Below are 16,792 nucleotides of genomic sequence, written 5' to 3' on the forward strand. Positions count from 1 at the left end.
GTGGCCATAGGTGAGGGTAGATCGACCGGTAAATTGAGAGCTTCGCTTTTACACTCAGCTCCCTCTTCACCACGACGGACCGGTGCAGCGTCCGCATTACTGCAGCTGCAGCCCCAATCCGTCTGTCGATCTCCGGCTCCCTTCTCCCATCACTCGCGAACAAGACCCCGAGATACTTGAACTCCTCCACTTGTGGCAGGAACTCATCCCCGACCCGGAGTGGGCACTCCACCCTTTTCCGGCTGAGAACCATGGCCTCAGATTTGGAGGTGCTGATCCTCATTCCCGCTGCTTCACACTCGGCTGCGAACCGTTCCAGTGCGAGCTGGAGGCCTTCACCCGATGAAGCCAACAGAACCACATCATCTGCAAAAATCAGAGATGAGATTCTGAGGCCACCAAAGCGAAAGCCCTCCGGTGACAAAGGCCAGCCCTGGCGGAGCCCATCACCCACCAGGAACGAGTCCGATTTATTGCCGGCAATGCGAACCAAGCTCTTGCAAGGGTTGTATAGCGATTCACGGAGAGGACAAACAATGAGTAGTTATTCTACAAGAGATAGTCCGTGACTGTGACATTTGTCAGAGATATTGCAAAACCAAGCCGAGACCTGCTGTTGGTCTACCCCTGGCTTCTGAGTATAATGAGACAGTAGCGATGAATCTACATGAGCTGGAGCCCGACGTGTGGTACCTTCACATCATCGACCACTTCACACGCTTCAGTGCCGGCAGCATCGTAAAGACAAAGAAAGCTGCAGAGATCATCAACTTCTTCATTCACACCTGGATAAGTTTTCATGGTGCCCCCAGGCAGCTCTACACGGATAACGGCGGAGAGTTCGACAACACAGAGATTCTGGACATGGCTGAAAACCTCAACATTGAGGTAAAGACAACGGTGGGGTATAGTCCCTGGAGCAACGGACTACTGGAGAGACATAACATGACACTTACAGAAATCCTCCTGAAGGGAAAAAAGGAACGAGGATGTGACTGGCACACTGCGCTAGACTGGGCCCTTATGGCCAAAACAGTATGCTTAATATACATGGTTATAGTCCACATCAACTTGTGTTTGGCCAAAACCCCAACCTTCTTTCTGTGTTGATGGATAAGCCACCTGCCTTAGAGGGCTGAACATATATCAGCATTACATGCTTCCAGGAAAGCATTTACTGAGGGAGAGTGTTCAGAGAGGATCAGGAGAGCACTACACAAGCAACTTAGGCCTAATTTTAAAACTTAGTAGCAGCCGCCATTGTTGGCAGCTTAAATTTGGCTGGGCCGCGCTATGAATTCTGGGATATGGTGGGCCATGAAGGACACACCCGACCCATCCTTCAAATTCGGGAAAATGAAGGACGCATTTGAAGGAGTCGACGAATTGGGACAGCCTTCGTCGCCTGGTAATCGGCCTTCAAATGCGGCCTCCAGAGGATGCAGCCGACGTTTTGGGACACAGTGGAAGTGAATCAGGCCTTTATGGTCAAATAGCTGCAGAGAAACCAGGCCTAAGGAAAAGCAACAAGCAGAACAGATTTGTTTGGGCCAAGAAACACAAGGAACGGACATTAGACCAGTGGACATCTGTGCTTTGGTCTGACGAGTCCAAGTCTGAGATCTTTGGTTCCACCTGCTCGGTCTTTGTGTGACACAGAAAACTTTAACAATGGTCTCTACATGTACGGTTCCCACCGTGAAGCATGGAGGAGGAGGTTTGATGGTGTGGGCGGGCTTTGCTGGTGACACTGTTGGGGATTTAGTTAAAACTGAAGACAGACCTGACCAGCATGGCTACCACAGCATCCTGCATCCCAATGCTCCAAACGTGACTTGGAAAAAATGCACCACTTCTATTTTATTGGTGACTATGTGATGTCATTTGAACACAGTGCTAATTACGAAAAAAAAGTATCTTTTCTTATTTAACACAACTTTCTAAATCACACATTTCTTGTATGACAAGAATAGCATTTAAAGTGTTTCAACATATTTATCTGTTTTGTTACGTTTGGCCGGAGGTGCTGTGATGTGTGCCTCTTGCAACAGAGGGCGCTGCAGCATCCCCAGCACCCATATTTCCCATGGCCTTGCAAAGGTGTCATGGGAGACAGTAAACTTTCTGACATGTATCGATGTACCATCCTGGAGGAGTTGGACTACCTGTGAAACCTCTGTAGAGTATGGCTTTATGCAGCTAGTGGTGACCTGACCATTGCCAAGTAAAATCAGTGGAAAAAAACAAACCGTCAGAAAAGATGAGGAGGAAAAAACTGTCAGTGGCCTTCCTGTTTGGGGGTTGTGTCATTGTTGCCCCTCCACTGTAACTGTTGTTAATGTCATTAACATCAAAACACCTGAAACTGATTAACAACCTCCAGTTACTTACTAGCTAAAGTCTCAAGTTTAATATGTCAGATCTTTACAAGATCTTTTGTCGTATGTCTCTCTGCTTTGCTTTTGCAGTATGATGTGGTTCTTTTTTTTTTTTTTTTTGGCCTGTCCCGTTTGGCTCTTTTGCATCAGAATTGTTGTCTAAAGACAAAGAAAGATGCCCAACGGATTTACTTTACCAAACTGACCATCCCAGCCTTGCCGTAATGGTCCATTTGATTCACCTTTTATTGTTTATTTTATTTTCACTTACTGAATACGGGACAGACTTGACTGGGGGAAAGAAGGGGAGAAAGAAAGAGGGAAAGAGAAACAGCTGAGAAGAGGGACGGGGGAGAAGGGCAAAAGACAAAAACCAACAGAACGGGCAGAGAAAAAAAAATGCATATATCAATCACCTGGATCACCTGCTGAGAAAGAAAAAAGAAAGCAAGCAGAAGAGAACAAGAGTAATAGAATAAACAACATCACAATGATATATGGGAATATGACAGTAAATACTAAATGTTAAACATTATTGTGCAGCACATAAGATCAACAGAACACAGTGTGCTTTGAGGTAGGAGCCAAAAAGGGTGTAGTTTGTGGGTGTGATCACCCGTGTGTACACCTGTGAGCATGGACGCGCTTGTTTTTAAAAGGTTCCTTCATGTAATGATCTGTTAGAGGGTGTGGGGGGGCCACAGCCCCGTCCTCCAGGGCATGAAGCAGGTATGGAGGAGATCAAAACTCCAGACATCCAGAGGCCCCCAGAACACAAGAGACCAAGGAAGACCAACAGAGGGGCAGCCGCGCCACTGTCCCAGAAAGAGCTGAGGAGAGTCCCAGATGAGGGCTCACTCAGCAGCCGCGGAGCAGAAGCCAGGGGGGGTTGCAGTGACGCGCCCGTGAGCTCCGCCGGCAGCCAGCTGCGCCTGAGTGACCGAGCCCCAGGCCGAGAGGCCGGGGGCACCCCACCTCCGAAGTGGCCCGAGCGAGCTCCAGGCTCCAGGCCCCGATAAGCGGCCGCCAAGGAGTGAGCCGGTGTGTACCTGGACGCCCATCCCCGGACACAAAGAACCACCAACGCACCGACGTCTGAGGGGGTCCGCCACTGGCAGGGGAAGTGGTGGTAGGGGGAGATAGGCCTCCAAACCTTGGAGGGCCTGAGATGTCCCCAGAGAGGTGGCGTCTGATACCCAACCTGACATATAGACACAGACATACAGGCACACACAGATACAAACATCCATTCCCACCCTCATGCGCTCATATGCACTTACTCCACACTCAACCAACGTGGAGACAGACATAAAGAGACGTTGTACACACGATCACACTCCCCAAGCATACTCTACAAACTGGGTCTAGGTACCCTTGCCCCTGGAGGGGGGAACTGCACCCAGATGTGGTTCTTAATCTTTTGCTCCGTGAAAACATCATTATTGAGCTCTTCAGCCAAATACTGAGCCTCTGAAAATAATTTGAATAGAATCGTCAGTAATCCCTGCACAACAGTTTTGTTAAAGCTGTTGAATAAAAGCTGAAAATCTGCATGACTTAATATTACAATCTAACAAATCAATTACTTTGCGTGTGTGTGTGTGTGTGTGTGTGTGTGTGTGTGTGTGTGTGTGTGTGTGTGTGTGTGTGTGTGTGTGTGTGTGTGTGTGTGTGTGTGTGTGTGTGTGTGTTTGAGGGTGCAGGTGGGGCCCATTTTGAATATTTTTCATTACTTCTGTTTGTTATCAAGATTCTAAAATGTGCACTTCAACTGGTGGCAGCTCTGATCTTTACTCAAACCTTACGTTATTTATTTCTATTTATTGACTTTTTTGTCAAGTACTGATGGATACTTTTGTTGTGAGAAGACATTTTTTCATTGAAACTGTGCAAATCTGGAAAATACCACCCTATTTCAACTGAAATAAAGAGTTGTTTTTGTGGTTGCAATGCTGCTGCAGGGATAAAGACACGTACTAGAGATGCACAAATTAAGCTCACTAATTTATTCAAAACAGATTAAAAGGATGCTTAAGCATTAACGTGTTTGCAGGGACAGTCTGGCGGCACTACATGACCTTCATATACTTGCTACTTAATGCAGAAAGGTGTAGGAAGGATGGCTCCGCCCTAGAAGGCTGAGGTGTAAATGAGCCCAACCATTTCACCTAAGAGTAATTAACAAAGACGTGGAAGACGGAGAGAAACAAAACCTCTCCACAGTTCTGCCAAACCATAACAGTATAATGTGGGGAGGCTAAGTGATATCCAGGGTGGGTGGGGGAGATGGGTGAAGAGAAACTGAATCTTTTTGGTTCTAGTTATTGAAAGTGAGCTGTCGTGGCTTACTCCTTCAACTCAACCAGGGCCATAAGTTTCCCAGTCCCCAAAAAACCTCCTCAAGCTCTTTCTCCTGTAAGATGTCTGGAAATGAATAAGAAAAGGAAATGAAATACACCTACAGACCAGCAGAATGAGCCAAACTGTGATGTTTACCCAACATGAGCAGCAATGTTACCCTCGCTACAGTAGAGTGTGTTACTTGGGTATGACTTATCGGTCTATTATTTGACTTATCTACGTGTTTTGCTTAAGGAAAATAAAATAGAATAAACATAGACAGGACGACTATGGGGATGTACAGAGCTTCTGTCATTTTGTATTCTAATAAGTGGAGGAAAGCACTGTGCAACATGCAAGCAGGTACAAAACAGAGGAGTTCTGCTTCCTGTGAAGGCAAATTGGTGTTATCCTCATCAACCAGTGCACTCTAATGCCATACGTACGGAGACATTGGAAGACACCACTCGCACACACTCTGCAATCGGTCAGCTTCATTACTCATTACAGTGTGTGGCTGTAGGGGGATGAGGCCAGTCAGCAACATGTCTGACTTTCCGAAGTTTCACAAATGGATCCCAAGCAAGCACGTACCAAACACGAGCTTCGGTATTCTAATGTGCATTTATTACACGTTTTAAATAAATAAATCATCCGTAAAATTATTTTACACATCCTCAAATAAAAATATATTTATATATGTATAAAAACAGACATTCAGCGAGCAACGAGAAGACAAAGGGTTAGGGGATGTGTCCGTGGATTACACTTACACTTCAATGCATTTTGTACACATCGAGACAAAACAGTCAGAACACAAGCCTGTGAATATCAAGTATAGCTGCCATGTTGTTCCATTCAATGCTAGTGAATGTCTGTTTGGTTGAACTGTGTGAGCGAGATAATGAGCAATCCCAGTCAGGACGCAGCGCCCAGCAAAAAGTGTGGACTGCAGTGTTACCAACAAATAATTCTGATTATAGTCCTTGTTGCCTCCTGTACACTACGAGACAGTTTGTGTGTCTGAATATAGCGTTCCCTGGCAGTGAGGTCAATCAGGGTCCTTCAAGTCTCCTTGAGCAGCAGGCAAGAGTCCAAGAAGTGACTCCACTGATAAAAACAACGAACAATAATCAACACAGGGCACTCTACTAAAACGATATCCTCAAAAAGTCAAACACTGAGTCATGAGGATTAAAAACAAACTTTTCTTTTCCTTTACTTTTTTACACAAGTCAGTACTAAAAATCCGGAGTACAAAAATATATGTTTTTTGTCTTTGTGTGGCTTTTTTTACTTTACAAAAAATAAACTACTCATCAAGGTATCATATTTATCAGTATAAAACTGTCTCCAGAGGTTTTTGGGGAGAGAAGAGAAATCCAGTCAGGTTCTCCTTTTTCTCTGACTTTTCCGTTTTATTCTCTGACGGGTATCACGTACGCTTAGTCCTTTGACTGAAAGGGTAGTGGATGAAGTCAAAAGGCCGGTGGTGGCTCGGATGGGTGGGCTGGTGCCCCTTTGGCAGCCTCTTCATGAAGTGGACTTCACGTTGGTGCTGGCGTGTCCGTGAGCCCTTCCGTGGACGCCCCCGACGAGTGAAAGCCATGTACCAGCCCTCATAACGGACGTTCTTCAGCGCCGTGTAGTTGTTCTCCAGAACGATTTCGGTGAAGATACAGTCACGGCCTTGTCCGTTTTTCTGCAAAATCACAAATGACAGAAAAAAAGAGGATATTCACAAAAGATGTTAAAGATTTGCAGAATGAAAACCTTCCCCTCAAATGTGCAGCGTATGCTACAGTCATTACAAATCAAACAGAGGAAGATCACTATTCTCCCCCTTCAACAGACCTCCAGCAACCCTTGTGGGTCAGTTGCAGCAGCGCACACCTTCCTGTCATAAAGCCTTAATCAGACCCTAAGTGTCACTTTCATTCCAGGTTTGACTTCCTGTTGCATTTGTGGTTAAATTTAACAGCTCTGGTCAGCCAGAATAACAATCAGTAGATGCTTAAACACACATCACCCCCAGGTCTGCAGAGTTCAGTGAATCCCATTGAATTTAAGTTCCAGGTTACATCAGGTCTTTACGACAATAAAAGGCAGGCTATGAAAGATGGGTGACGTATGGATGAACGTGTGATGTCCAGTTGGTAACATCATAAAGTAAAAAAAGATGAGACAAAGTGTACAGTGTAGTTCTCTGAAACTGCACTAGCACGCAGTCCTGGCCTACTGTACAGAGTGTGTTAAAAATAGTCCTGGCACACTCCTGTACACACACTGAAAACACACACTTTCTGTCAATTCTTCAACACAAGCACACACACGCATATGCACGCACACATATACTGCGGGTGAGGTAGGTGGTGACTGGGCCGGTAGCTTGGGGCAGATGGTGTTCAAGGTAGGGTGCTGGGTGGGTGGAGCGTGTGTGTGTGTGGTAGGGTTACAGAAAGGCTGGCAGCTCTGTTTATTAGCCATCACAGTGAGAGAGGTCAGGCAGTCACCCACTAAGACACATCTCACATGACAACGTTAAATGCAGTATTGTGGAAGAGTCCTGAGCCAGCCCGCATTTCTTTATTTCTAACCCTTCCAAAGAGCCAGACTTTTGTAACTTTTAAAAGTGGTCCTTAGTAATAACTCTATGGGCTTTCCGAAGGTCTTCTTCAGTCATTTTCAGTCTGTCTGTTAGGCCACCTAACACTGACCTATGAATAATACGAGCATAAAAAAGGCTAAACCAGCGTTGTATCTACAAATAACGGCCAGCTTCAAAAAGAACCAGTTTTTCAGTTGTATCTTTAAGCATGTTGTTACTAGCAACCATTTACAAAAACACATAGTTTGTTTCCATGTCTTTTGTTGAATCTAAATGCCAAAGATAACAATTTAAGAACCATAAAGTAATAGTTGTGCACCAACAAGATGATTCCCAAAGAGCTATTAAGTGAAATGTTGGCATATCTCAGCATGGTGTGAAGAAATAGTTGAAGAAACTGGACAAGTGGAGGATAAAAGAAGAAGTGGCACATGTAAAAATATCTGCAAAACATGAGCAGATGAACGCCATGTCCTTCAGAATCAGGAAAAAAAAGAACCCAGATGTTCCTGTCTACTATACCGGCCACTGGGTTATGCGTATATGCCCTGTGTGCTAGCGTCTTGCATCCTGTGGTTGTGTGCTGGATTGTCTCCGGGGTATCTGCACAGCCTGCTCCTGGGCTCTTGTCTGGTGAGTTAGGGTCCAGCGTCTATAGATCTTGTGCTTACAGTTCGTTCTTGTGCTGTTTTGATTCGTGCCTCTGTGCTGTCTTTCAGTCCAGCTTTCTTCAGCCATTAGTAGCATGTTTCGGTATCAGCCAGTAGTACGTGCCGTGCAGGGGCTCGTCCTTCTATGATGGTTCCTGTTCTTGCTTCTCTTCTTTCTCTGGTTTTTGCTGCCTGACATATTCACTAAGCACACGATCAGTTGTGGCCATCTTCCTGGTGTACTCATTGGTCTTTGTTGTTTTATCCTAGTGGTTTTGACACTCACTAGTCCTCGACCTCCTTCCTTCCACTTAATGTACAGCCTCAGGGTGATGGACTTGGGGAGAAACCCTCCTTGCATGGTAAGGAGCTTTCTTGTCTTAATGTCACAGGGTGCTATCGCTTCCTCTGACCAGCTTATTATTCCAGCAAAGTATCTGATGACCATCAGGGCATTGGTGCTGATTGCCCGGTTGTTGCTTTTCCAATTCAGCTGACTCCTCAAGACAGAGCAGAGAAGACCAGTCGCTGCACCACCGAGATTTACTACAAGAAAGCCTTTGATTCAATCCCTGACACGGGGATCCTGGAATGGCTTGAACTGTACAAGACCAACAGGGCCCTAAGAACCTTCATCAGGAATTCAATGTGGTGAACAACACTACAGGCCAAGTTCAAGACAATTGCACAGGTCACCATCAAGTGCAGGATTTACAAAGGAGGAGCCCTGTCCCCACTGCTGTTCTGCATAGGCCTGTTCTGCCTCAGTGAGATCATTATGGATACTGACTATGGAATGGTGCAATCGTTAGCTGCCTTCTCTACATGAATGACATCAAGCTGTATGGATCAAACTAGGATCTACAGCAACAACATCGGAATGTCATTCGGATCGGAGAACAACAAGGAGAGGGAAGGTAATCAGAACTGAGTGGATTGCACTACCAGAAAGCATACACTGAGGACAGCTACAAGTAGCTGGGAATCCCACGGGGAAATGGAAACCATGAAGAGGAAAGCCACAACCACCAAAAACCTGCAGAGAGTCAGGCAAGTCCTGAGGAGTCAGCTGAATGGGAAGAAAACAATCTGGGCAATCAACACTGACTGCTGGTCATCAGATACCCTGCTGGGGTAATAAACTGGCCAAAGCAGGACAAAAAAGTTACTGACACCTCCCAAGACCCCAGAAAGAAGAGGAGTTAGAGGAGGAACCATCATGGAAGGACAGGCCCCTACACGGCATGTACCACCGCCAGATCTGTGTTCTAATCAGTCTACTAAAAACTCACTTTAATACATTTAGTTCAGTTTTAAAGTTTTGAAATCACTTCAGTCTCAACTTCACACCAGCTGGTGCAGGTGCAGCAGGAGGGGAGGAGTCAGAGAGAAACTCGGTTCGTAGAAGAGAACCTGCCCGCGAGCAGGTTACGTCGCAGCGTCTGTTACCCTGGTAAGTGACTCAGGGTTAAAGTTAACTCTCGTTCTGGAACTGAGAACCCAGAATTCCCCTCATCTCGGGTCGTTAGCTAAACCTGTTTCCTGGAATAGGACCAAAATGCTTTTGATACCCATCAGCAAGCTTCTAACATAATTCTGGTTGGATATTTGACCACTTTTCTTATCTGGCTGGTTTACTGGTATGAACCTGACTTTTAAGTATAGTCCACATGCCCATGTATAGCCCATGTTAATGTCAGCCTAGTTTATTTATTCCAAAACCAGTTTTTATGTGTGTTTGGGATCATTGTCCTGTTGGAACACCCAGCTGTGTCTGAGTTTCCAACATCTGTCGATATGATGTAAAGTTAAAGAATTAGGAGGTAATCCTCTTTCTCCTTTATTTCACCCATTTTGTGCCACGTACCAGTATCACTGGCAGTAAAACAGCCCCAGTGAATCCTGCTTCAAGTTAAGCTTGAAGGTGTTGTCACAGTCTCCGTCCATGGCAATGTAAAGCTGGTTTCATTATGGGCGGTGATGCTGGCATTGCAGCAGCTTTCACTTATGGCAGGCTTGAGTCCTGGTTGTTCCTGAATATCCTGGGCAAATTCTTTTCTATCTGAGGACAAAAGTTTGGGTTTCTCCTGGGACTTCCAGAAAGATGACACATCTAAATCACTAATTACATATAACTGCTTGAACAGATGATCATGGAATCTGCAACTGTTTAGAAATGGCTCCAAGAGACCCTCCCACTTTGTGCAAATCTTCACTGAGCTCCTTAGACACATTGTTACAAGCGTTGCTCTCAAGCAAGTTATTTTTATGTTGCAAAGAGAAACTACCAGCTGTAGTCAGTCCTGATCACTAATGTGATTTTAAAAGGCCTGGGCCTTGTCAAATTAAAAGACATAAGTGAGTGTGCATCTATATTTGAGTCCATACGATTACTTTTGGCCATGTGTGGATTGGAGAAAATCCCAAATAAATTCAAACCCAATTCTTGTTTTTTAAAATGATTGAAGGTGTGTTCTGTACATTCATTCCACTTTGGAAAATCAACAGTTCAAAGAAACTGTTAAAAGCAAATTTACCATAACATTTATAATAATTGTGTGTACACTTCCGGCCACACAGCGTATGTTTTGTCAAAACTGTGGGAGTGTATTCAGTCTGGACTATTTTCAGCTGTTGATGCCAGTGTCATTATAACTCTGTATTGACAATAAATTACCTGTAAAAATGCAATAATGATAGTTTAACATTAATGTATATATTTAGATAATTCATTGTCTATGAAAAAAGCCTTTTGTAAAGCTTGGACATCTTATTTACTTTAAAATAAGTTTAGTCAGGATCACATAAAGTCAGCTTCAGTTATCAATGAGTCCATGAATTTCTTTTAACCAGTTTTTAGAAACATATTCATAGTTGTCCCACAGATTTATCTTTCTGTACAGCAACTTTAAAAAACTCCTCGTATTGATATCGACACGTCTCTGTGATTGAGCTTTCTGAGTAAACGTCGATAATTACTTTCCCACTATTACTAGACTTGATAAAGTGTTTGGTTCTGTGCTCGTCCTGTTGCATTAAATAATGTTGACCACTGTTTGATCAAAACTCAGATTATTAAACTTTTCCCTAAACCAGCCAACCAGTGGAACCAGCTCCCAGTTTGGACTGGGTTGACATCCCTACTTTTAAGAGTACACTTAAAGGTTTTCCTTTTGATGAAGCTCGCAGTCGGGGCTGGATGAGGTGATGCTGCAATGGGACTTGGCTGCTGGGGCTTCCCATGATGCAGTGTTTCTTTTTCACTCTTCATGTGTTTGGACACCACTACTGTATGTAATCATTAGTAATTAATTTTAAACCATGGGTCTCTTTCCCCTCACCCCCACAGGCAGCCTCGTTCTGCCTGTTTCTCTTTGTTACAGGAAACTTTCCTTCCTGCTTGCTCATGGGGTTGTTAGGGTTGTCTCTCTAATATTGTGGGATCTTTACTGTATAATATATGAATGTGAAATGAAATGGGATTGCACTGAACTTAATAAAATAATGTTATAGATTAGCTTGATTGATAGAATTAATCAATTAGTATTATTATTTTTTCTAATGCGCCATTAATTTTATGATTTTTTTTTTTTGACCAGGATAATAGTCACTCTGACATTTAGTGTGAGGAAGAAGCTGTTTCCAGGTTTAGTCTTTGTTTTGCTTTTAATGCGATTTATTCACAGAAAAAAATAATGAAATAAAACGAGTAAATCAAAAATGACTGTTGCTGATGTTATTGATTAAAAGCATCACTAATATGGAATAATTTTCTTTAATGTGACAAACAAATGACTTGTTCTCTGACATGCTAGGCCATTTGGACCCTGGATACATGACCCTTTCAGTCATATGGTCAAAGTCTGATTCTTTTATATCAAAGAAATCGATTTTATTTCTCTGATCTCTGCAAATTTCTCTTGAGGTCTGCTTAAAGCAGTGGATGGAGCAGTATTTTCTTGAGCTGTACTGCTCCATCCATTATCATTTAGAATCAGCTAGTGAGTCGTTGGAGCATGAGCTGGCTGAAATCAGCTTTGAGCCTCACCTTGCCAATGAGCTTCCCTCTCTTGTTCATGCAGATGTATAGGTCAGTCTCAGCTCCCCTGATGCGCACTCGACTTCCAAAAGTATCTGTTTCCACAATGAGTTTAGCTACAGAGATCAGACAAAAGAGTTCAGTCAGCAACTACAACACAGAGATGGTTTCTGTGCCTTTTGTTAGACATTTTGCGTAAACATTAAATTCTGAATAAATGACTTTGCAGACTATGCAACCAGAAAAAATGAATCAAAAACACACACAAAAACGCTTGCATGTATTTCCAAGCATACACACTCTCATTCACAGGGAAGCCTATGGGACCATTCCTGGGGATTCATGCAAGTTGGAATTTTTGCAAAATGATAAAACCACGTGTCTCCTGAGCCTTTGAAACCTAAAGAGGCGATCCTGGCAGTCTCATTAAGACTCCCTTTTCAAATAATTCAGCACTGACCTCATGCATAGAGCGGCACATTTATCTCTATATCCTGAAAAGTACTGAAAGACATAGGAAATACAGGATTTTCATGTTTATGTTACTTTTTTACCCAAATACAAAAAATATTAGTAAATTCTCCTGTTGAAATAGTGCACCGTATTTCTATATCTCCTGGGTTTGCAGTGCATTCCTCTGACATTCACACACATATTATTTCAGAGCACCTTAAGACAACAGCAGATTGTCTATAACATTAAATAAACAATGTTTCAACAGTCAGATTGTTTTAAATAGATTAACTATTGAGAAGCAGCAGTTACAGCTGAGCTGAACGATGGGCAGAGAGAATGTAGAAAGCACACAGACTTCCCCTTTCTCACTTTCTCTTTCATTCAAAAATGTACTTCAGGTGATCCTAGTTCGGACACACACACACACACACACACACACACACACACACACACACACACACACACACACACACACACACACACATTCTGCAGTAGCAACATTTTAGGCTCCTGTACAGACAGTAGTAAGAAGGACACTAAACACTATTGATGCTTAAAGAATAAGTAGATTAGCTCCATGGAAGACTCGAAATAAAACAAAGAGTGTAAAGCTCGATGAGGCCCATTAGATTCTGAGGCAGGACAGAGAAGGGTTAAAGGTGGGGGCTGACATGGGAGCAAGAACTATGCAGGAAATGTTCAGGAGGCATAAGTAGGATGGCTTCTAATAGCTCTTCCAGATCTGCATGATCTCTAGAGGATCGCCTCCAGCACCATCCACAGCCAACTGGACAATTTTTCTAGGCCTCTTCCCCTCGAATAGTACAGACTGAATTCAGATAGAGTGCAAAGAGGCTACAAGTAAGTAACTCAATACTAAGTAAATAATACTTAGTATTGAGTAAAAAAAGAAGATAATGTTGATATCGTTGCCTTTCTTGGGAAATTTAAGCATCTTCAGACAAGACAGAAACACACGGCTCCGGGATTAATGATTGAAACGAACTGACACATTTATAATGCACGTAATGTACTTGGCGATGTTTAAAGGATCTTACTCTTTTAAAATAATTTCAGACATTTAAATACAAAAGGTGATTTTGCAACTATGTTAATGTTCTCTCTTAATTTCCATATAGTACAGTGGCCCACCTTTCACTGTTAACATGGTTGAATTACAGTGAGAAACAAAACCAAACAAACAATTGTGAAATATGTCAAATACTTCGGAAGCTTAAAAAAGAATGAACCAGGTTTCATTTGTAAGACTATAGTTTGATAAGCACAAATTATGGTAATGTTTAAAAGTAACTGAAATCTACCTAAATGAACGCAGATAAATCAGGTTCCGCGGCCTCTGCGCTGTGTGAAAGCGATTTTAGAGAGTTGTCGGTGCAGTTATTACAGCAGGAGTTACTGGATTTCTCTTACCGTGCGCATCTCCATCCTCGGCCATGGCGTTGATCTTCTTGTTGGGCAGGACCTGTACATGTTTGCCGCTGGTCCGGCTGTAAAGCTGGTAGATCCGGATCAACCTGCGGCTCGTGCGGTCCGTCACTTTGCTCTGTTCGCTTACATGCTGCGTGAAATTAGGCGGGGACTGATTGGTTACCTGTCAGAAATTAGACGGCATTACTTACTTATTTATTTAAAATTTACAAGGTCGGTCGCGCGGCTTCGGGTCGTTGACGGGACTGAAGCGCAGAGAGAAAACGCGTCCGTTTGTTTTTCTCACTTCTTTCTTTCTTTCTTTGGGTTTTTTGTTTGTTTGTGTTTTGGGGTGGTGGTGGGGGGTAACTGTAACAAGTTCCAGAAGAGCGGCTGCCAGATGAAATTAACAGGTTCCAAAAAGACGCACGGTGTGATAACAGGTTGTGCATACAGGAGAATGCGCGCCGCAATGCCCAGAAGAAGAAGAAAAAAAGACGTCGTATGATTGAAATAAAAGCTCCACTACTCATTCATCATGGTGTGAAATATTATGAAACTACTTTAACTTCGTTCTTAATGTGTTTTTCTTTCACTGCACTCTCTCTCCGTCGCGTTCCGCTGTGATGGAATGAGTGGAAGTAACGGAAACGTTGGATCTTTCAACCCCCAATCTGTGCCCGAGCATCTTGTGCCAGGGCCAATATGTTCATCAGCAACCTGTCAGCAGGCCGCGCACCGTGGGAGCCATTCGATACTGCCGTATTACAACATGTTATGTTACCTTTCCCCCTCTCTTTATGATTGCTGCGCATCGCTCGCTTGGACTGACGGTTTTTAACCAAATTCTTATTTTTGCAACTAAAATAATTTGCAGTATTTTAAAGACAAATTGTAGTAATGACATACCTGCGCGTAGTAGAACAATGCAAATAAGTGCAGGAACCTGCAAAAGAAAGAATACCGTGCATTCAGTGACTTAATACGGGGCTGCGTGGAAAAACATTAATAGTGCGTAAAGAGTCGAGGTTAAGCAGGACAGCACTCACACACAGCTGAACCTGGATGGGATGGGTCGCATGTTGGATGAAGTCAATTTTTACTAGGATCCGTTAATAAGAGCACACAATCTACAAAATAAGCAACCAAGTCCAAAGATTTCAAAGGGATCCAGAAAACGGTCAGATGCGCTGACAGACAGGTTTAAAAAAGCACAAGGGACACATTCTTCATTACATCTGTGACCTTCGCCGACAAAATCTTGCTCAGTTGAAACGGCAGTTAGTGCTCATAATGTGTCACTAAGGTATAGCTGCCCGCGTCTGTCACAGAGCTACCCAAAGTGCACTTGGAGAAGAAAAGCTCTGCGATGAAGTTTCTTTCTTGTTTCTACGTACAGCCCGTCACTATATTCCTCCTGCTTTATAAATCCTCGTGGGTCCTCTACGGCCTTCAGGTGTGTTTGCAGAGTGAGCTTACTCGGTGTTGTTGCACTGGCTCGATGCTGCAGCTCCGCTCGGCTATGGCTGGACTACAGACAGGACTCTCCTCTCTCTGCTCTCATCCCGCAAAGCTCCCGTGTCAAGCCTCTCGCTCAGTGCTCACACACCCCCGGTAAAAATGGCAGACTGAGAACAAGCCCCCTTTTTCTACAGAACAAAAGCGACCCCCCACACCCCCAGCCCCACTCTTTCCTCCCTTGCCTTGATGCGAAACATCTCTTTACCTGAGTAGCGCTCCGGACTTTGTTGAGGAACAAAGAGGCGAGGAGGAGCCCTGGCTGCCCTAGGGACTGCATGAAAAATTAAAACCACCAAACAAATACAGTAAATTACAATAAGGCATCAGGGTGATGAACACTTTTCTGCGGGCTTTACCTGTTTGTCACAAAGGCGATTTGATGACCCCGCAGACGCTCGCGTTGATCAGTTCTGGGATGCAAACATTGAACAAACAAACCAAAACAAAAACACCCAAATACAAATACAAACAATTAAAAAAGAAAACAAAATCTGATAAAGACCACAGCCTCTCTTTCCTGCAACATTTAACTAGACTGCAGTGACTATCTGGCTTTTAAAGCCTTAATCTCATGGCAGAGGGAGACATTGGTTCATTAAGGCAAAGCAGACAGCAGCATGTGACCTTCGCACCTCACAGCCTCCCGAGTTATATTTAAGAAAGCCCTTAAAGACTTAAAATGGCCAGTGAGAACTTTATATTGCTTTGATGTGTGAGGCGGTTGGATGAGGAGGTGCGGGTTAATTAGATCAGGTGGAGTCATTCCTCTTTTTTTTAGATTATAAGTAATGTCCAGGTTTGCTCTGATGAGTTTTTGTTAAGAACACCCTTAAACCTCATTAGACCAAAGCCCCCCAGCCACTGAAAGAAGATGGTTTCAGTGAAGCATGTCATACAGACTGAAGCCACCAGTGGGTGCTGCAGCAGAAATTATTAGGTGTAGGAAAACACTGGTTGCCCCCAGTGTTCGTAGTGACAGTATACTGAATGACAGTTTAAAAAGAGAGTGACATTTCATCTATTATCTGCTCTACTGACAGGCTTCATGTTGGCACATAGTTTGTTTTTCTGTTTCCTCCCCTCCCTCTCATTAGCCTCCTCTGCTCCGTGGATGTGCGCACATGTGGATATACATCTGTGTGCAGCGACAAGTTAAACATGTAACCTCAGTTGAAACATTACATGGGTCAGTGTGTGAGGTAATGTGTGTATTGTGGCTGAAAACTGTAATAAAACTTTTTGCATGTGTCCTTATGTGTATTTGTGTCAGTATTTGTGTTAGATGAGTGGCAGGTAGCTGCTATTCTGTGTCCTGGCTCAGGGTCCTGTTGCCCTCCCCTTAACCCTGGGGGCCCTGCATCCATCAGCAGCC

General features: G+C 43.7%; 1 protein-coding gene across 2 annotated transcripts; it reads right to left on the reverse strand.

Moving 5' to 3' along the window:
* Positions 1-5,323: 5,323 nt before the first annotated feature.
* Positions 5,324-16,113, reverse strand: fgf8a (fibroblast growth factor 8a). Of its 2 annotated transcripts, none has more exons than XM_026191070.2 (5): positions 14,949-16,113; positions 14,809-14,845; positions 13,903-14,050; positions 12,025-12,131; positions 5,324-6,420 (listed from the first exon to the last, which is right to left on the reverse strand). In XM_026191070.2, the coding sequence occupies exons 1-5, from the start codon at positions 14,978-14,980 to the stop codon at positions 6,154-6,156; spliced, it is 591 nt and encodes a 196-aa protein (XP_026046855.1). In that variant the 5' UTR covers positions 14,981-16,113; the 3' UTR covers positions 5,324-6,153. The 2 variants fall into 2 exon arrangements, with proteins under 2 accessions (XP_026046855.1, XP_026046853.1); XM_026191068.2 differs by having other exon boundaries at positions 13,903-14,083; positions 14,949-16,110.
* Between the last annotated feature and the right edge of the window lie 679 nt (positions 16,114-16,792).

This window comes from Astatotilapia calliptera, chromosome 13, assembly GCF_964374335.1.
Source record: "Astatotilapia calliptera chromosome 13, fAstCal68.1, whole genome shotgun sequence".
Lineage (NCBI taxonomy): Eukaryota > Metazoa > Chordata > Actinopteri > Cichliformes > Cichlidae > Astatotilapia > Astatotilapia calliptera.